We start from the raw sequence: 21,450 nt of genomic DNA on the forward strand, positions 1-21,450 counted from the left end.
AATTGTAGTAGCCTATATTGTATGTATTATAGTATTTACAACACTTTGTTAATGAATGCTACAGCATACTGTAACTATGAACTGATAAACTGTAATAAATACTGTAATATACTTTAGTTTTTACTACAGTAAACTGTAGTGTATGTTGTAGTATAATATACTCTATAGTTGTAGAAAACTTAGTACAGTATTGGGTAATTTGTCTATATTACTATAGTTGTACAACAAATTAATTCAAGTACTTTACTATAGTATTTACTATAAATTACTATAGTATTTTTTTCACCGATTTCACCACTTTGGTTTTAGATGAAGATCAAATTTTTGTCTTGTCCTTGAGTACTGTGATTTAGCTGCTAACTTGGCCGTTTATTAAGAAATATTCTAGATTTTACATAATTTTTTCCCTTTCACTAATAAAAATATTTCAACCTAAATGTTATCTTGGGAACATTGCTTCAGTTGGTAATGTTTTTATTTTTCATGTGTCCTAATTAAATGTAACCTTTATTACTGTTTTTTTGTAATATCACTTTAACCCTCTACAGCACAGCGTTGCCCTCAGGCAACAGAAAGTTTTCTTAAGCCCTATGTTTAGTAAAGTTCTCTTCAAATGATTACAACCAACTAAAAAGGTAGTACCAAAGAAAGTACCAAAGAACAGTCCAGTAAGGTGTGGGAGTCACTATCAAGCACCATTTAAAGGTGGGACGTCCTGTTCTGACACATGGTCACAGGAGCACATGGTGTGAGAAGGCGACAAGATTATTTGCTTTAGTAATCTTATTTAAAAAGACATGAACTATACATAAAAAATGTGTGTGTGTGTGTGTGTGTGTGTTTATTTCGCATGTTCAGAAATTCAGTTTTTCTTTTCGTTGCCTCAGGGCAACGTTATGTGGGTACTTTTTGAGGATGTTTTGGAAAATACCTCACATTGACCATAATGTGTTATAAGTAGGGAAGATGCAGGGTTCCTGTGTGCACAGGAACACCCAAAGTGATGTGCAAAAATTGTAACATACACCACAATTTCACAGCAGAGAAGAAGTGCTTTTTGAAGTTTCATACGGAGTGAAATCTTATTACATGTAGTACATTATATGGCATTACACACTACATGATACAAACCGTCTCAGGTTATGACTATAACCATAGTTCCCTGAGAGAGGGAACAAGACACTGCGTCCCGAAGGGGGCGCTATGGGAACGCCCCCTTCGGGATGCAGTGCGAGTTCCCTCGAAAGGGAACGTCTCAGGTTATGACTATAACCATAGTTCCCTGAGAGAGGGAACGAGACACTGCGTCCCGAAGGGGGCATTCCCATAGCGCCCCCTTCGGGACGCAGTGCGAGTTCCCTCGAAAGGGAACTATGCATGTATCAAATTCAATAAATCAATTTCTTTGTGTTTTTTTCCCTTTTTACTTGATTTCTTGACATTTTTAAAAAAAAATGTGATTTTGATGATAATTTTCTTTATAATTCTGTACCATTGTTGCATAACGTTGCCCTGAGGAAACGAAAAAAAAAATATATATATATATCAATAAAATGTTCCTAAATTAACCAAAAAATTATGTGGAATATTTTTTTTTCATGTGGCATCAACGTGTGCAGTAGAGGGTTAATTAACAAAAGTCAACATAATCCTCAAGGATGGTGGGTATTTCTGTGAAAATAACAAAATGGTTAAAACAACCTGTTCATTTTCTTAATATAGTGTAAATATTCAAACTATATTTACTAAAATTGAAGTGTGTAGAGCATATTTTTGAAAATTTGGTAGACCCTTTCACAGGCATATTCTTTTTTTTATGTTACTGAGATAAAAAGCTACTTCAAAACAGAAATGACCCAGCAAACTAATGCAAATGCTTAAAAGTCGTTACAACAGAAAATATATATTTTTTAAAACAATGCATTACATATTTGTAATCTCATGGTGACAGTTGATACATGTTATTTTTTAGAAATCTCACAATTACAAATGTCATATTCACATACTATTACACATATATATACACATTGATTAAACAGTTCCTCAAGAACTATTAGAGTTTAATTATGCAATGATGAAATTCAGAGAGCATCACTCAAAGGCCACAGTCGAGACATGCTGCAATTCCTAGCAAAAAAAAAAAAAAAAAAACACATTTGTGCTCCACCCACGCTATGATAAAGAGCAGCTGTTTGACAGTCTAGACTTGTTTTGTTATGATTCACAGCTTGGATTTGGTCATGTTCATGATTTCTCTCAATGTGTCTGTGTTTTCTCCTTCAGGGGCTGCAGGCCAGGAACTGTGATCTGATCAGAGAGACACAAACAGAAACTGAAAGCATTTGCATACTTATAGTAAGACTCAACATCCGCCCTTCATTTCAAAACAAATACATCATTTATTATTATGCCCTCATCTGGCTCGAACGTGGGTACCTGGGATTTCCCACACAGAGTGGTACAGACTCTGTCCTGCGTCGACCTTCAGCGTTGCTCCAGTAATGTAGCTGGCTGCCGGAGACAGCAAGAAACATACAGCAGGTGATATCTGATAGAAATATTAAATATATAATTATTATACATATTATTATCTATATTAAATATTAAGGATTTGAGCAGAACAGACATTTATTTCAATCTCATATTATTTAAACATACACATATATTTATTTTCACACATACAGCTATATAGCTGCAGTAGTTATGTTCTGATCTTTGATTAGTTTCTGTATTTCACAATGTCAGCATTATGATAGGTTATAAGATACCTCCTCAGGAACGCCAAGTCTTTTAGCCGGACTAAATGGCACTGACATGCTAAACAGAGTAGGGCCATATTCTTTGTAGTTTTCCATTGCAGTTTTGGATATGATAGTTCCCTACAGTCAAGAAACACAAAAACAAAAATGCACACACAGCTTCTGTAATAAAACACAAGTAGGTAAATTAGAACTGCATTATATATATATATATAATAAAACACGTCATTTAGTAAAAACTCATGAGGTTATAATACTATGGATATGGTCATAAAACTTTTTCAGGCAAGACAAAGCTATTTTTCCAGATTTAATTAACTTATATTTACATTTTAATTTTGCAGTAGACTTGTCACAATCGTGAATTTTGTACTGATGATTAATTGCCATACAAATAATTGCGATAATGATTTAATTCTGTTTTGTTCATGTTACGTACAGTGTAAAGGAACGATAACTATATTTGCGTCCACACCAACAAACGATAACGATTTGTTTATTCTAAGCTCATGCACTGCGGCTTTAAAGTGTGTACAACATGTTTTTGTTGCATTTACATGGCTTTAACCAGCAGATGTCCTCAGCATGCTAATCCATCTCCAACGGCGAGTTTAGCTAATGAAGTAAATATTGTGGAATGAAACAATTCAACCTCATTTTGGACAACACTATGCAAATACAGTAGATGCTTTCAAATTGACACTAACCGGCGCCACAGAGTTGACCCGGACCCCACTATCAGCCCACTCAATGGCCAGGCTCTTGGTCAGGTTGTCCACTGCAGCTCTGGCGGCTCCTGTGTGCCTGCCATAAAAAAAGTCTGCCAATTTAAATATAGATTTGAAAGGAAGCCAAAATGCATTACCATAAGTGGATGAATATTTAACAAGCCATTAAATGTAAAGTAATACACAATATTTTTATTAACCAATATTTTTACCAACTCACGCCATTCCAGGGAAACCCTTCCACATGTCCGCAATGATGTTCACAATCACGCCTCCATTATCTTTCATCCATGCATTGAATGCTACGAATCAAGAGCACAAGTTGTCTGAGAGTAGCTCTTGTAGTAGTATCCGGAATTGTCAACATGTCAATTTATTACTTAGTTAAAAAAATAAGGCTTACAATTTACACATACATTCACAACAAAAGCCGATAGCTAAACCTCTCTCGTTTCATGCCGAACCTTCTTTGCAGCATAAGAACGTTCCGTTGAGGTTGGTGTCAATCACAGCATTCCAGCCTTTTGCACTCATCATGTTCGCTGGGCTGGAAAACTGCCCACCTCCATTATTCACTAAAAAGTCGATCCTCCCATGGAGCTTCAGGGTGGAGGCCATCAGGTTCTTCACCTGTCAAAAATGAGAGCTAAATAATATATTTTCTCTGTAGCGTCACACCACTTTATAATCCGATCCTAAAGGTTCATTCAATGTAGAGCTGCACGATTAATCGCTAAAAGATTGCGATCTCCATTCTAATACTCATGCAATCTAAATGACAATGATTTGCCTGTGCCTATTAAACCTTTGACAAAATCACATTCAAATCTGCATTGGCATTGCCGCTGAGCCAGAGAGAGCAGTTGTCATGAATAGGTAAGCAACTTTAAACAGACTGCAGCAATTATATTGTGTCAGAACCCCTAGTTAATTACATGTTATTTTATTTAGTTGTCTGTTCAGAATCGGAGATTTGTGATCTATTTTAAACAACAAAAAAAAACTGTGATTATCAGTTTATCCAGAATGGTGCAGCTCTAATTCCGTGTCAACTCAACCAGATGTCCCCAGCTAAAAATGTTAAAGGTGCCCTAGAACCAGTTTTTACAAGATGTAATATAAGTCTAAGGTGTACCCTGAATGTGTCTGTGAAGTTTCAGCTCAAATCACCCCATAGATTTTTTTAAATTAATTTTTTTAACTGCCTATTTTGGGGCATCATTAACTATGCACCGATTCAGCGCGTGGCCCCTTTAATTCTCATGCTCCCTGCCCCCCGAGCTCTCGACTATAATACAGTGCATTTACAAAGTTCACACAGCTAATATAACCCTCAAATGGATCTTTACAAGATGTTCGTCATGCATGCATACATCAGATCATGTGAGTATAGTATTTATTTGGATGTTTACAATTGATTCTGAATGAGTCTGATAGTGCTCCGTGGCTAAAGCTAACATTACACACTGTTGGAGAGATTTATAAAGAATAAAGTTGTGTTTATGCATTATACAGACTGCAAGTGTTTAAAAATGAAAATAGCGACGGCTCTCTTGTCTCTGTGAATACAGTAAGAAACGATGGTAACTTTAACCACATTTAACAGTACATTAGCAACATGCTAACGAAACATTTAGAAAGACAATTCACAAATATCACTAAAAATATCATGTAATCATGGATCATGTCAGTTATTATTGCTCCATCTGCCATTTTTCACTATTGTTCTTGCTTGCTTACCTAGTCTGATGATTCAGCTGTGCACAGCTCCAGACGTTAATACTGCCTGCCCTTGTCTAATGCCTTGAACATGAGCTGGCATATGCAAATATTGGGGGCGTACATATTAATGAGCCCGACTGTTACGTAACAGTCGGTGTTATGTTGAGATTCGCCTGTTTTTCGGAGGTCTTTTAAACAAATTAGATTTATATAAGAAGGAGGAAGCAATGGAGTTTGAGACTCACTGTATGTCATTTCCATGTACTGAACTCTTGTTATTCAACTATGCCGAGGTAAATTCAATTTTTGATTCTAGGGCACCTTTAATTATTTCTTTCTTTTCTGGTGAAAGACATACATAAATAAAGAAGAAAGCCAAAATATTAAATGCCATGGATGAACATTTACTGATTAATCTACTATTTTGTAGAGGGGGATGAAAATTGCCATTTACCAAATCTCAGGTGAAAATTGGCATTTTGACACCCCTACACAAAATAGTGGATTACTCAATAAATATTCATTCATGACTCTTAATATTTTGGCTTTCATCACCATTTATGTTTGTCTTTCTTCAGAAAAAATATGAACAAAATCAAAAATGTAATAAAAATTTGGTTGATTCTGACACACAATGACTCTATACTGCTGTTATATAAACAGGAATTGCCAGTTGGAGAAACCGGAATTTGTTCTATATACCTTCCTAAATTCACATTCTAAAAACAAAGATATTTTACACATGCTTCTCTGACATTAAGGCAATGTACAAATACAGGTTCATGAGATTGTCACCTCTTCTTCATTCCGGATGTTGCACTGTATAGGGGTCACTTTAGCCGGGCTGGATGGGGGGATTTTCTGTGTCAGCTCTTCTGCTGCTGACTCCAGACGCTCAAGCTTTCTGGATGATATGACCACATTGCATCCTACAACATGAGTGATATTTGAGACATTATATATATATCATTATTAATACTGTTCATTAAGTTTATTTTTAAATAATTAAGTGCAAGATATTTAATAGTTAAAGGGTTAGTTCACCCAAAAATGAAAATAATGTCATTAATTATTCACCCTCATGTCGTTCTATACCCGTAAGACCTTTCTTCATCTTTGGAACACAAATTAAATTTCATAACACTGCTTCTTGAAGCTTCGGAGCTTTACGAATCGAATCGGAGCGCCAAAGTCACATGATTTCAGCAGTTTGGCGGTTTGATACGCGATCCGAATCACTGATTCGAAAGATTCATAACGCTCTGAAGGAGTGTTTTGAAAGCAAAGCCATTGTTTTTTCAAGCGCTGGTCAATTTTGAGATGTTGGGCTAGTTTTCTTCAATGTCTTTGAGAGGGGAAAAAAAAAATTTCAATATACACTTTTCAGTACTACACTTTAATTATTTGTGTCTGCAGATTCCATATATTTAAATGCTCAAAACAATGCACTGAGCCAGAAATTCCCACTTTAGTAGCACTTATACCATAATTTCGACGTTTATTATCTGTATTTGTTCCTATATCATTTAACATTCAATTGCATTTATTATTAAAAGACATTTAAACATACATAAACATTATCTATTTCAACGCATGTTACCCTATTCACCTGCCTTAAATAGACATTATGATCTAAAAACATAAAAACATTGCATTTGGTAATAGTTAAATTGGTGATTGATGAACAGGAAAAAAAATAATTTGTAAATTATTGGCTGATTGCTGTGTTGCTCAATATCTGGACCAAAGTTCATTGTTATCCAACGTTATTGTACGCAAAGACAAGGACAAATCCATCCGTAAAACCAGTAAATGCATACCTAACTGTAAGAGTTCAGACGTAATAGCTTTTCCTATCCCAGTCCCGCCTCCCGTCACGATTGCAACTTTGTGATTGAAAAGACCTGCTTTAAAAACACTGGACGCAGCCATAGTATCTGTGACGAGACGGACTGTGAAGCAAGAGTCTTTACAAATGTTTTCAAAATAAAAGTCACCTTCCGGGTGTGTTGATCTAGCTTCCTGTGTTTTGTGCACGACTTTTTAAACTTTAATAATAATTATTATCGTTATTAGATTTTGTACATTTCAAAAAATACTAAGCGAAATGTATAAAAGTAAGCAAATTACTTTTATTATTAAAACACGAAAGACATCTCAGTATGTAAAACCATGTGATTTTATTTTACACTATGTACATTGACACAAAACGAAAGAAAAAATTAATTCCATAATCGTACTAACTTGTCAATTACAGATAAACAAACAAGATAACTCAAGGAATATGTTTTTCTTTTCTTATGGTGGAATTTCCTTTACTTTCAATGACAGTTCTGACAGTGAAAGTCCATGTTGCAGAATGTTTACAGCAACTCACAAACTCCATCATCATCTTGTAAATAGTGTGTACAGCACTCAAATTACAGACAAACACAACCGGATGCAGACAGTGATGCCATCCATATAACAAGCTTGAGAATTCAGTCTTACAGATTTGTTTAAAAGAATGTATAAACATCCTTATGATTTATTGCTTATTAGGGTTATACATGTACACATTTACAAAAAAATACATGTGTATATATCTATATATGTTATTATCTGTATGGTTTTAAACATATACACATCAACATTTTAATAACATTGTGCAAATTTGAAGTGAGTGCATACCACAGAGTTAAAAACAATTACGAGGGCCATTAATTAAAAGTTGCTCAATAAAACACCATTTGGCTTTATATAAAAAAGATTAGGTTTTACAATAAAAACAAAAGATAAAAATTAAAACTAAAACAAAGACATTAAGAAGGCAAGTCTTGGAAAGTGTGGCACTTCAGCTTTGTGATTCTTAAACCATTGCATATAACAAATTATCTGGCCCTAGAGGTCATTTTAAGTAGTACCCAACATCTCACAGTCCTTTACAACAGCCAACGCTGCCACAAACCTGTACAACATAAATGTACTGATATCTACATAACCAATGCAAAGAGTACAACTCAACAATACTATGACTGTATGTACATGAATTAAATACGTGTCTTCAAGCACTTGTGTGGTTAGCGTCAAGTGAGAGTAGTGGCTTAAAACAAAAGAAATCTTGCTTATTTTTGAAAAAAGAAAAAAAAAAAAGTGTGTGTTTCAGTTACAAAATAAATTAAAACTGCTAGAAACCAAACCAAAGCGAGGCATCTAAAACAGTTAAGGGTGAAAGTGCATACTGTAGTACATCATGCAGTTACGGCCTATCTGTTCTCTGAAATCTTTATATCCATTCAAGTCTTCCTCTGTGCTCTCAGTGGTCCAACAGCAGCATATCTGGGGTTCTTCTGAGATGTGGCCAGTTGTCATTGGGCCACGTGAAATCAAAGGCTTTTGTAACGCTGCATTCCGGCATGTAGTGTTTTTGCCCCAAGATGCATTGCGGTCAGTAGCTGTTTTCGTGGCCTGCGAGGATGTAGAGATTGCTCTGTGCTGTTGGATTGTCTGTTGGCCGGCTCTCCAAAACCACCACTCTATAAAGAATAATATAAAAATAAATACCTTTGACCTGATGCCCTTTCTGCAAACATATGCCCTACTTTATAAATCATGGTTTGGCACACCAGTAATGAAGTGTAAAATATTAATTAAATTATGACTTAAAGGTGCAGTGTGTAAATTTTAGCGGCATCTAGTGGGACAAAATGTAATTGTCTGAGACAGCAGAGAGAAGCCAGTCAAGCAAATGCACTCTCTGTAGAACAGTTTGTCCGTTTAGGGCTACTGTAGAAACATGCCGACGCAAAATGGCGATTTTAAAGGGATAGTTCACCCAAAAATGAAAATTTGATGTTTATCTGCTTACCCCCAGCGCATCCAAGATGGAGGTGACTTTGTTTCTTCAGTAGAACACAAATGATGATTTTTAACTGCAACCGTTGCCGTCTGTCATGTCAAATAACGGGAGTGAATGGGAACTCTATCAATAAGAGTTGAAAAACTTGCATAGACAAATCCAATTAAACCCTGCGGCTCGTGACGACACATTGATGTCCTAAGACACGAAACGATCGGTTTGTATGAGAAACCGAACAGTATTTATATCATTTTTTACCTCTAATACAACACTATGTCCAACTGCGTTCAGCACTCGCTTAGTGAGGTCTAATTGCGCTAATTTAATTTAGATTTGTCTATGCAAGTTTTTCAATTCTTATTGATAGAGTTCACATTCACTCCCATTATTTGACTGACAGATGGCAACGGCTGCAATTAAAAATCATCGTTTGCGTTCTACTGAAGAAACAAAGTCACCTACATTTTGGATGCGCTGGGGGTAAGCAGATAAACATCAAATTTTCATTTTTGGGTGAACTATCCCTTTAACATTCAAGGGGACCCGCGGTGTATGAAATGGCTCATTATAAGGTAATAAAAACATAACGGTTCATTATGTAAGGTCTTTATACACCACTGAAAACAGTTATGTATACTATATTGCATTTCTGTCAATAGATCCTCCTAAAATTAATAATTTGTAATAATTAGATTGCTGCTTCTCACCTGTCTGAACCCAGCAGTCTAAATATCCTTGAGTTGTCAGAAATCTCCTGTGTAATCTGGAATATAAGCAGAATCATGTGATTGCAAAAAATGTATGTCATATATTTTAACACAAATCTTTTTTTCTTTTTCTTACACTACTCTCTGAAATACGTTCTGATCCTGATTGGTCTTTTGCTGCAATAAACATTCAAATTTTTGCATAATAACTACCAAACTGTATGCTTCACCATAATAACCATTTTGTGACTTAAATTAGTTACTGTGTGGCTGCTTATTGTATAAAACAAAATTGAGAACAAGAGACATATATATATATATATATATATATAAGTAAACTTTATTGCAAATTAATCACACACACACACACACACACACACACACACACACACACACACACACACACACACACACACACACACACACACACTTTAACATATTTAATTTTTATACATATTTTATTTATTTAATACATAATTTATATATTTATATATATATTGTAATAATATGCTTATTAATTTATAACATATTAATTTATATATACACACACACTATATATATATATATATATATATATATATATATATATATATATATATATATATATATATATATAGTACAGTCCAAAAGTTTGGAACCACTAAGATTTTTAATGTTTTTAAAAGAAGTTTCGTCTGCTCACCAAGGCTACATTTATTTAATTAAAAATACAGTAAAAAACAGTAATATTGTGAAATATTATTACAATTTAAAATAAATTGTTTTCTATTTGAATATATTTGACAAAGTAATTTATTCCTGTGATGCAAAGCTGAATTTTCAGCATCGTTACTCCAGTCTTCAGTGTCACATGATCCTTCAGAAATCATTCTAATATGCTGATTTGCTGCTCAATAAACATTTATGATTATTTTCAATGTTGAAAACAGTTGTGTACTTTTTTTTCAGGATTCCTTGATGAATAGAAAGTTCAAAAGAACAGCATTTATCTGAAATACAAAGCTTCTGTAGCATTATACACTACCGTTCAAAAGTTTGGGGTCAGTAAGAATTTTTATTTTTATTTTTTTGAAAAGAAATGAAAGAAATGAATACTTTTATTCAGCAAGGATGCATTAAATCAATCAAAAGTGGCAGTAAAGACATTTATAATGTTACAAAAGATTAGATTTCAGATAAACACTGTTCTTTTGAACTTTCTATTCATCAAATAATCCTGAAAAAAATATATTGTACACAAATATTTTGTACAATTGTACACATTAAATGTTTCTTGAGCAGCAGATCAGCATATTAGAATGATTTCTGAAGGATCATGTGACACTGAAGACTGGATTAACGATGCTGAAAATTCAGCTTTGCATCACAGGAATAAATTACTTTGTGAAATATATTCAAATAGAAAACAGTTATTTTAAATTGTAATAATATTTCACAATATTACTGTTTTTTACTGTATTTTTAATTAAATAAATGTAGCCTTGGTGAGCAGACGAAACTTCTTTTAAAAACTTTTGGACTGTACTGTATATATATATAAAAATTAATAAATATAATTAATTAATCTTTTCTTCTTCATGACGGGGTCTTAATCACTCCATCAGGGTTTTTTTCTGGATATTATTGACAGGCCGTCTGTACATTATCTCTCACATATAAATAAACTCAGACTTGCCTCATTGGACTTGAAGCTGCGTCCTTGCATGCCATGTCTCCAGAAGGCCAACACACTGTCTTGAAGGCAAACTAAGAGGGATAGATAGATACATAAAGAGAGAGAGTTACTAAAACAGATTTAAATGAATTTTTAACTAAATACTAAAAAAAAAAAAATCCCACAGAAAAGTGTGTTTAGATATACCTAAAGGGTAACTGTTAAATTCAGTGAGCTTAGAGAGGAGTTATGCTAATATGGAGGAACATTTACTTCAAGCCACCCTTAATGTACCAAGGACCCATACCTATTGATTCAATCTGGAAGTTAAAAGTCAGTTCTGCTGAGAGTTTTCGACTGGACTTTAACCGACCTTGCAAATTCACAATCTTAATGCACCCTGGAGAGGAAGAAGAGAGGCAATTAATCACTATATCTGATTTTTTTGATATGCATGCATCTCTTAATAATCTATTAATGGCATTTTCTGTACTTACGATCCAAGCAGACTAAAATTGTATCTCTCTCCAGCTGGGTCACATGCATCACACAACTCTGAGGGGTATCTGAAACAACAACGACAATTTTCTAGAAGTATGCTTTTCTAAAATTCTATAAGTCAAACCCAAAATTTACACATACACATACATGCACATATGAACAAATGCATAAACAGGCAATTTTTGGTAAAAATAAATAAATAAAAAATTTAATTATTTATAAATTATTGTAATTAATTATTAAAATTATTTTAAAAATTAACATTAATACAATTAATAATGTAAAGCAATTAAAGGACTCATAAATCTTAATCAGTGTGATAATGATGTCATGTTTTGAAGTGCCCACCAGAGTCGAACCAGTTGGAGGTAGAGTTGGGATTGAGTGTCTCAAACCGCACCACCTGATTAAGCTCCATCCCTTTGCTCACAGCTATGCAGATGAGAGGATACTGATGCTCTGGAACCACCAGCATCTCAAACACCTCCAGCGGACACGGCAGGGGGAAGTCTATGCTCTGCGGGGAATGAGTCAATGCTTAATTTGGAACAGCCTGCTTTTGAAAATGCCAAGTAAAGCAATTTGAACCCTCAAGTCCTAAGTAGAAGATCAGCAAATTTTAAAAGCTTAAAGGAAACATGAATAGCTAATAATGTGGCCTACATTATATCTCTTTCCACCACCTGTAGTTGTCAAACCTTTTCCCCATGGATTTTAGTGTGATGCTAATGTGCAGGTCACCCTGTAACATTGTTTTGGTGATGGAACCAGTGACACTGGGCTCACCTTGACCAACATGAATTTCTGCATGGACTCCACCCACTCAAAAAGGACAACACTGGACTGAAAGGCACCGCACAGGTACTTGTGACCGGTATAAGGATTCCTCACTGAGAATAAACAAGACAACATATGGAAACAATATACCATATAATACCTTTATTTGTCTTTGAAACTTTGCCTTTCACAGCTACATTACACACCACATGAAAGGATAACAGGGGCACTTTAATTCTATGCTTGACATCATCCAAAGTATATATGTTACTGAATTCAGAAATACAGAAAGGAATAAAAGTACGGGATCTGCTCACCTACACAGCACTTCTGACACCCTTTTGTTTCAGGGATCTTATTGGACACTGAGAATTTCCTGAAATTCAAATAAAAACGTAGAATGAAAAATGTACATTTTGGTCACATCCTTACGCACACACAGAGATCTGAACATTTACCTGGGGATCATTTTGTCAGGAAATCTGTGTGTTGGTATGGCAACAGGGAGTTTCTGCATTTGTCGAGCATGCTCAAACAGGCCAGACAGACTGTGAGAGTAAAGATGACATGCTTTTCCTGAGGAAACACCAATTTTATTATTCAAAACAGAGAAACAGGACAATGTCAGGTAACACTTGACATATATGACATGTTACTAAAGTTACTATTCTATAATACTATATATAGTATTCACATTATAAGCAGTTCCACACTATCATGTAAAGTGTGATAAAAAAATAAACATAATTCTAAAATTGTATCAATCTTAAAAAAAAGAAACTAATTCTGACTCATTTGTAATCTGAAAAGCTAAACCTGATATTTTTTAAAGCACAGCTTACCGGATATTGATAGCAGGCTGTTGCTCATGACATACAGCCAAGTACATCTCCTGGGGAAAAGCTGAGAATGACACAAAAATAGCTTTAGTACAAAACAAAAACGACTGACTGAAGAAGCACGCCACACTCAGATAATATAAGGATATACATCACACAAATGAGTTTTTCCCAAAACATTTTTAATCATTTCGTTTTTAAATAAAACAACTTTGTTTTTTAGAAAATTAAACATTTGTTTGAAAAAATAGCATCACACCTGCTCCATGGACGTCTCGTGCAGCTCATTAAGGTTTAAGGTGTAGATACCTTCCTCTGCTCCAAATATCAGATACTGGTCTGAAATGCATAAACAGGGAGGAAGAAAAACATTCGATATTCAGAGGAGATATTAGAATACGCTTATGTAGGCAATATTAATAGATACAATAACAAACCATGAAATATTAACATTAGCACAAATATTAGCCAGATTCAAACTGAGACACATTAACTGAGCTCACCTCGTGTGTCTGGATTGATCCATGAGGTAGCGCAGTGTATTTTTAATGGACAGCCATTAAAGACTTTAGAGAAACATGCTCCCATCTGAACATGAAAATACAACACAATGAATAACTCAGAAGCGGCCAAATTAATCACCGTTCAAAAGGTTTACATCTAAAGCCGCGCACACACTTAACGACTGTAAGGCCGATTATGAATGTAAATTGATACAAACGCGTCCAGCCAGAGCCAGTTGCGTTCAGTCGGCGATTGCAGTCGGTGTTTAAATTCCATGTGTAAGTATCTGATTCAGTCGAAGAAAACCGTCTTTGTGTGTTGAGCTCAATCTTAGAATATTTCAGCTGGTCATTAAGTGTGTCCCCGGCTTAAGAAAACAAACACCACCGTCAAAAAGGTGACATGCACACTATGAAGTACACTTACATGAACTTTTGGAGTTGGAGGGAGACCATTGCTGATGGGCTTCTGTGGGAAAAAAACATATGCATATAAATATAATTGAAGAAAAATAAGAGAATGCAAGTAGATTTAATATATACACCAAGGCTGCATTTATTTTATCGAAAATACAATAAAACAGTAATATTGTGAAATATTATTAAACTTTAAAATAATTGTTTTCTATTTAATACATTTAAAAATGTAATTTAGTCCTGTGATAAGCTGAATTTTCAGCATCATTACTCCAGTCTTCAGTGTCACATGATGCTACAAAAATCATTCTAATATGCTGATCTGCTGCTCAAGGAACATTTCTTATTATCAATGTTGAAAACACAAAACATCAATATTTTGATGCTTTATTTGTGGAAACAATGATACCATTAAAACATTTGTGGTAAGATGAAAAAAAAGAGAGAGAGAGAAATTAATACTTTTAATATTGTATTTAATGTATAATTGCAGACTTGGTGAGCATTAGAGACTTCTTTCAAAAACATTGAAAGATTGTAATGTTTGCAAACTTTTGACGGGTATTGTAATATATATATATACATACAGTACAGTCCAAAAGTTTGGAACCACTAAGATTTTTAATGTTTTTAAAAGAAGTTTCGTCTGCTCACCAAGGCTACATTTATTTAATTAAAAATACAGTAAAAAACAGTAATATTGTAAAATATTATTACAATTTAAAATAACTGTGTACTATTTAAATATATTTGACAAAGTAATTTATTCCTGTGATGCAAAGCTGAATTTTCAGCATCGTTACTCCAGTCTTCAGTGTCACATGATCCTCCAGAAATTATTCTAATATGCTGATTTGCTGCTCAATAAACATTTATGATTATTTTCAATGTTGAAAACAGATTCCTTAATGAATAGAAAGTTCAAAAGAACAGCATTTATCTGAAATACAAAGCTTCTGTAGCATTATACACTACCGTTCAAAAGTTTGGGGTCAGTAAGAATTTTTATTTTTATTTTTTTGAAAAGAAATGAAAGAAATGAATACTTTTATTCAGCAAGGATGCATTAAATCAATCAAAAGTGGCAGTAAAGACATTTATAATGTTACAAAAGATTAGATTTCAGATAAAAACTGTTCTTTTGAACTTTCTATTCATCAAATAATCCTGAAAAAAAATATTGTACACAAATATTTTGTACAATTGTACACATTAAATGTTTCTTGAGCAGCAGATCAGCATATTAGAATGATTTCTGAAGGATCATGTGACACTGAAGACTGGAGTAATGATGCTGAAAATTCAGCTTTGCAATCACAGGAATAAATTACTTTGTGAAATATATTCAAATAGAAAACAGTTATTTTAAATTGTAATAATATTTCACAATATTATTGTTTTTACTGTATTTTTAATTAAATAAATGTAGCCTTGGTGAGCAGACGAAACTTCTTTTAAAAACATTAAAAATCTTAGTGGTTCCAAACTTTTGGACTGTACTGTGTATATATAATGATATAAATATATATATATATATATATATATATATATATATATATATAAAAACCAAAAATATTCATTTTTGATATTTATTTTACTAGTGGGTACAGTGGACTATCAGTAAAACTGATAAAAATTTGGAGCCAAAAATTATTCAGACACTTTGATCTGACCATGTTTTGCTAGTTTTTGCAAGTGTTATCTCACATAATTAAGATTATTTTTTTCTGACACAGTTTAACTCTGAGATCTTCTTTTAAACTATAGTGAATAAACTGTATTAATAAATGTAATCTTCAAGGTGTCTGAATAAATTTTGGTTTGACTGCGTATATATATTGCAAACATGTCAAAGATTCATTACCCAGAAACCATAAGTGTTAGAAGAATCACTATTTAAATGCAAAGAAACAGAGCCATACTAGAAAATCTTTCTTGTCCTTTGGTATAGGAACAGCAGGGGGCATTGTGGACTGTCTCTCCGTTGAGGGCGAATGTTCAGATGGGCTAATTCCATTGCCTGTGGGTAAGAAAAGATATAGTACGCAGTTTAGTTTCTGTTTATAAATCCTAAAAGCTATGTTTCTTAAAATTGGTATCCAAAAAGAGACGCACACAGAGCACACACATTAAGAAAGTGTGCTTTAAATGTACATTCACATAAGAAGTTTGGCATTACGATCTAATGTTTTGCATTTACTAAGCTATTGTTGCGATTTGCAGCTACCATACTATGACACAATACAAACTAGACAAGTGTAATGACTCAAAAAGGATGATTGCAACAATGACTGACAGGAGAACAATACTTTGACAAGGAAAAGATTACAAGGGTGGAGTGGGTGATTCATGATGTCTTCTAGTGGGTGTGTGACATTTTCACATGCCAACACCATTGACGCCATTTCTCTTAGAGAGGGAAAGGGGAAAGAATGACATGTAATCTCACTACTGGCTGACTAAAGGGACTAATAATGGGTTTAGTGACTGGGGTTGAACTAAGGGAGAGTTGAATTCAATACAGGAGGGGCCTGTCTTACTGTCTCCTTCCTCATTATGATCTTCCTCGTCGTCAAACGAGACCTGCAGCCTTTCGTCGAACTGACTACACATCCCAGCATCCCCCTGGACTTCCCACGGGTCATTTTCTTCCCGACTGGTCTCATTACCTAAACTGCTGAGCTTGGTTGCAGGCAGTCGAGGAGGCGGAGGTCGAGGGGGTACGTTGGTGGATGATCGAGCCGGGCTTTCAGGCCCCGGGCAGCGCTTTATTGTGCCCTGGTTACCGTCATGATCACCAGATGGGCTTTGATGAGGTCCAGGACTGGGCTTTGGCTGGAAACAGCAGAACAAAATTAGCAGCATGCTACCGGCTTCTGTGGGATCAATAGTGTGATTGCTAAAAAAAAAAGTGGATGTAAAAAAAAACTGTTGAAGCTGTTCACTGATTTCCGATAAGCTTGCTTCAAGGCAAAAGAACGACTTGGTTGCTCAAAATAAAACTGCTAAATCAAAATAACACCTGAACATACACTACCTTTCAAAGGTTTGGGGTGGGTATGATTTTTTTAAATGTTTAAAAAAAAAAAATCTCTTATGCTCACCAAGGCTGCATTTATTTGATACAGTATGAATAGTAATATTGTGATTTAAAATAACTGTTTTATATTTTAATATATTTTAAAATATGAAGTATTCCTGTGATGGCAAAGCTGAATTTTCAGTAGCCATTACTGCAGTCTTGAATGTCACATGATCCTTCACAGATCCTCCTTCTAATATGCTGATTTGGCACTCAAGAACAATTTTGAATTATTATCAATGTTATAAACAATTGTGCGTGCTTCATATTTTTTTGTAGAAACTGTGATACATTTTTTACAAGATTTTTTGATGAATAGAAAGTTCAAAAGAACAGCATTTATTTGAAATATAAATATTTTGTAACAATGTAAAAAGTCTTTACTGTCACTTTTCATTGATTTAATGCTGAAAAGTAATGATTTCTTTCAAAAAAGTAAAAATCCCCAAACCTTTGAATGGTAGTGTAACTTTTAAACAAAAAGGGTTACTAAAAACATTTTATACCATATTACTTGTTTGGATAGTTACCTTGGGAGGAAGCGGTGGGGGGACCTTAGGCCTCATGGTAGAGTTTTTCGTGCTGAGACAAATCAGATATCCAATTAGTTGAGTTACAATGCTACTACAACTAACAAACATAATATGAGGCCATTAACAGGATGTTAATCGACCTCTGTGCTTGGTTTCATCTGACACTGGACCAACAGGGGTACAATAAAGGACAGGAAACAAACAACAAATAAGCATGCAATCAAATGCACCAGGAATAATTCACCCTATAATGGAAATTCTGTTATTATTTACTCACCCTCATTACATTTCAAACCTCTATGCTGTTATTTTTTTGGTTTCACTTAATTTTGATGGTCCTTTTAACACATTCTGTTGACTAAAAGTAATGTTGCACCTACGTGTCTATTAACTCTCATTAGAGTGTTAGTAGAGTATTAGTAGACTGGTAGAATTAGGGTTAGAATAAGTTGACATGTACTTGCAAAGTTACTTATAGTAATGTCTGTTGGGTGATAATCACAATAAAGAGTCAGCAGATAGTCTATTAATACTCTAATGACAGTTAGGTGACATGTAGTACTTATAGTTAACAGAATGTTCAAAAGGGACCATCAACATAAAGTGTTACCATTTTTTACAGTGAAACATGAAAGGAGAATTTTTGAATTCCAGAATGAAATACAGTGCATACATGATTTTGACTACTTGCTTGGTGCTTTTTGGAATTTTTTTGGTGGTCACTAATAACAGCAATTATGTTTGGAACATGACGATGAATAAATAATGATAACATTAGTATTTTTGCATGAACTATTCCTTTAAATGAATAAGAAATCACTAAGAGAGCATGCTATAAGTGTCATGGTAGTAGTTAACTCGCATTTGAACTTGGGAAAATATGACTAAAGTGGCAGTTGGATGAACCACAACATTCTAAAACGCCTGCTAGCCATTGCATTGCTAAATAGAGGGAAAAAGAGACAGTCTGTCCAGTAAGAAAAGAAAACAGATATAAGAATAATTCCCATGGAACTAACACGGCCATGATACACTGGCAACATTTTCAGGGGACATTGAAAAACAGTATTTGATTTAAAAGAACAGAAGTACAAATTTAAAAATACTCATATGAGTCACAAAGGATTACAAAAAAAAATGTCACAGGCACTTGCATCAATAAGTTGCCAGTGCATCATGATCATGAGGAGTTTTATCCTCTTGAGCGTCATGGAGAAATTGGCTATAGAATTAAAGGAACTTACTGTTGCAATTCATCATCATGATCATCACCATCATCTTCAACCTCATCATCATCCTCCAAATGAGCCTCATGCCCCCTAATGAGGATTGAGAAGGTTGCGGTGCTCAATCATTGAAGATTATCAATTTGAAGCAACACCATTCGACTTCCCATGGGTAAGATTGAACGTTAATGGGCCATTCACATAGGGCATCCTGTGTAGTTTGTAATTGTTAGTGAACAACCCGAATTCCGGAAACGTTGGACCGTTTTTTTTTTTTTTTATTTGAATTAAATGAAAACTAAAAGACTTTCAAATCACATGAGCCAATATTTTTTCACAATAGAACATAGATAACATAACAAATGTTTAAACTGAGAAATTTTATAATTTTATGCACAAAATGAGCTCATTTCAAATTTGATGCCTGCTATAGGTCTAAAAATAGTTGGGACGGGGGTATGTTTACTATGGTGTAGCATCTCCTCTTCTTTTCAAAACAGTTTGAAGACATCTGAGCATCGAGGTTATGAGTTTCTGGAGTTTTGGTGTTGGAATTTGGTCCCCAATATGGGTTTCCAGCTGCTCAAGAGTTCGTGGTCGTCTTTGATGTATTTTTCTCGATAGGTGAAAGATTTGGACTGCAGGTAGGCCAATTCAGCACCTGAACTCTTCTACGATGAAGCCATGCTGTTGTAATAGTTGCAGTATGTGGTTTTGCATTGTCCTTCTGAAATACACAAGGTCTTCCCTATAGACATCATCCGTTGCTCTAAAACCTTTATATACCTTTCAGCATTCATAGTGCCTTCCAAAACATGCAAGCTGCCCATACCGTATGCACTTATGCACCCCCATACCATCAGAGATGCTGGCTTTTGAACTGAACGCTGATGACACACTGGAAGGTCTCCCTCCTCTATAGCCCGGAGGACACGACGTCCGTGATTTCCAACAAGAATGTCAAATTTGGACTCGTCTGACCATAGAACACTTTTCCACTTTGAAACAGTCCATTTTAAACGAGCCTTGGCCCACAGGACACGACGGCACTTCTGGACCATGTTCACATATGGCTTCCTTTTTGCATGATAGAGCTTTAGTTGGCATCTGCAGATGGCACGGCGGATTGTGTTTACCGATAGTGGTTTCTGGAAGTATTCCTGGGTCCATTTAGTAATGTCATTGACACAATCATGCCGATGAGTGATGCAGTGTCGTCTGAGGTACCGAAGACCACAGGCATCCAATAAAGGTCTTCGGTCTTGTCCCTTACAGACAGAGATTTCTCCAATTTCTCTGAATCTTTTGATGATGTTATGCACTGTAGATGATGAGATTTGCAAAGCTTTTGCAATATGACATGGAGGAACACGGTTTTTAAAGTATTCTACAGTATTTTTACGCACTCTTTCACAGCTCTGCCCACTTTACTTCTGAGAGACTCTGCCTCTCTAAGACATCCCTTTTATAGCTAATCATGTTACATACCTGATATCAATTAACTTAATTAGTTGTTAGATGTTCTCCCAGCTGAATCTTTTCAAAATGTCTTGCTTTTTCAGCCATTTGTTGCCCCCATGCCAACTTTTTTGAGACCTGTAGCAGGCATCAAATTTGAAATGAGCTCATTTAGTGTATAAAAGTGTAAAATTTCTCTGTTTAAACATTTATGTTTTCTATGTTCTATTGTGAATAAAATATTGGCTCATGTGATTTGAAAGTCTTTTAGTTTTCATTTTATTCAAATTTGGAAAAACGTCCCAAAATTTCCGGAATTCGGTTTGTATGTAAATATGCACTAAACAGACTCTTTATGTGACCTTTGTGATCCATCTCACTGTTTTTTCAGCATCTCATGCTATGAGCGCCATGTTTTTAAGACACCATACAAAGAAAGTTTTCTTGTCTCAAGATGTTCCATTGTTTTTGAACACAAGAATGCATCCTATGTGAATGAGCCCTTATACATCAAAAGAAATCGCAACATTTTGGTAGAATAACTACATAATCAGTCTGATGATTCAGTGACATTCCCTTTAAAGATGGACTCTAAAACCAAAGTGTGACTAATAACAATCCCAAAGATCAATCTAGACATGCATCTGGAGAAAATTTCATTTAGAGGGACTAACTGGTTAATTTCCCCCTGAGGAATGGAAAACTA

The 21,450-nt window shown here is 34.7% G+C and overlaps 2 protein-coding genes across 9 annotated transcripts in view; both read right to left on the reverse strand.

Moving 5' to 3' along the window:
* Positions 1-1,883: 1,883 nt before the first annotated feature.
* Positions 1,884-7,183, reverse strand: pecr (peroxisomal trans-2-enoyl-CoA reductase). The gene is made up of 8 exons (XM_048173134.1): positions 7,030-7,183; positions 6,005-6,138; positions 3,952-4,117; positions 3,708-3,789; positions 3,467-3,563; positions 2,769-2,879; positions 2,437-2,548; positions 1,884-2,307 (listed from the first exon to the last, which is right to left on the reverse strand). The coding sequence occupies exons 1-8, from the start codon at positions 7,139-7,141 to the stop codon at positions 2,222-2,224; spliced, it is 900 nt and encodes a 299-aa protein (XP_048029091.1). The 5' UTR covers positions 7,142-7,183; the 3' UTR covers positions 1,884-2,221.
* A 187-nt stretch (positions 7,184-7,370) lies between these two features.
* Positions 7,371-21,450, reverse strand: part of map4k3a (mitogen-activated protein kinase kinase kinase kinase 3a) — an 81,771-nt gene continuing 67,691 nt past the window's right edge. For 4 of the 8 annotated variants that reach the window (XM_048173129.1, XM_048173127.1, XM_048173131.1 and 1 more), the window contains 17 exons: positions 19,305-19,379; positions 18,058-18,109; positions 17,115-17,280; positions 16,368-16,465; positions 14,456-14,497; positions 14,029-14,113; positions 13,785-13,864; positions 13,529-13,589; positions 13,145-13,262; positions 13,004-13,062; positions 12,696-12,799; positions 12,258-12,426; positions 11,906-11,974; positions 11,716-11,808; positions 11,430-11,500; positions 9,755-9,810; positions 7,371-8,724 (listed from right to left, as the gene is read on the reverse strand). In XM_048173129.1, the coding sequence (XP_048029086.1) occupies positions 8,637-8,724; positions 9,755-9,810; positions 11,430-11,500; positions 11,716-11,808; positions 11,906-11,974; positions 12,258-12,426; positions 12,696-12,799; positions 13,004-13,062; positions 13,145-13,262; positions 13,529-13,589; positions 13,785-13,864; positions 14,029-14,113; positions 14,456-14,497; positions 16,368-16,465; positions 17,115-17,280; positions 18,058-18,109; positions 19,305-19,379 (1,486 nt within the window). In that variant the 3' untranslated portion in view covers positions 7,371-8,636. Of the gene's footprint in view, positions 8,725-9,754; positions 9,811-11,429; positions 11,501-11,715; positions 11,809-11,905; positions 11,975-12,257; positions 12,427-12,695; positions 12,800-13,003; positions 13,063-13,144; positions 13,263-13,528; positions 13,590-13,784; positions 13,865-14,028; positions 14,114-14,455; positions 14,498-16,367; positions 16,466-16,985; positions 17,281-18,057; positions 18,110-19,304; positions 19,380-21,450 lie in introns of all 8 variants that reach the window. The other 4 variants (XM_048173132.1, XM_048173130.1, XM_048173126.1 and 1 more) reach the window with 3 other exon arrangements.

This window comes from Megalobrama amblycephala, linkage group LG21, assembly GCF_018812025.1.
Source record: "Megalobrama amblycephala isolate DHTTF-2021 linkage group LG21, ASM1881202v1, whole genome shotgun sequence".
NCBI classification, from domain to species: Eukaryota; Metazoa; Chordata; class Actinopteri; order Cypriniformes; family Xenocyprididae; genus Megalobrama; species Megalobrama amblycephala.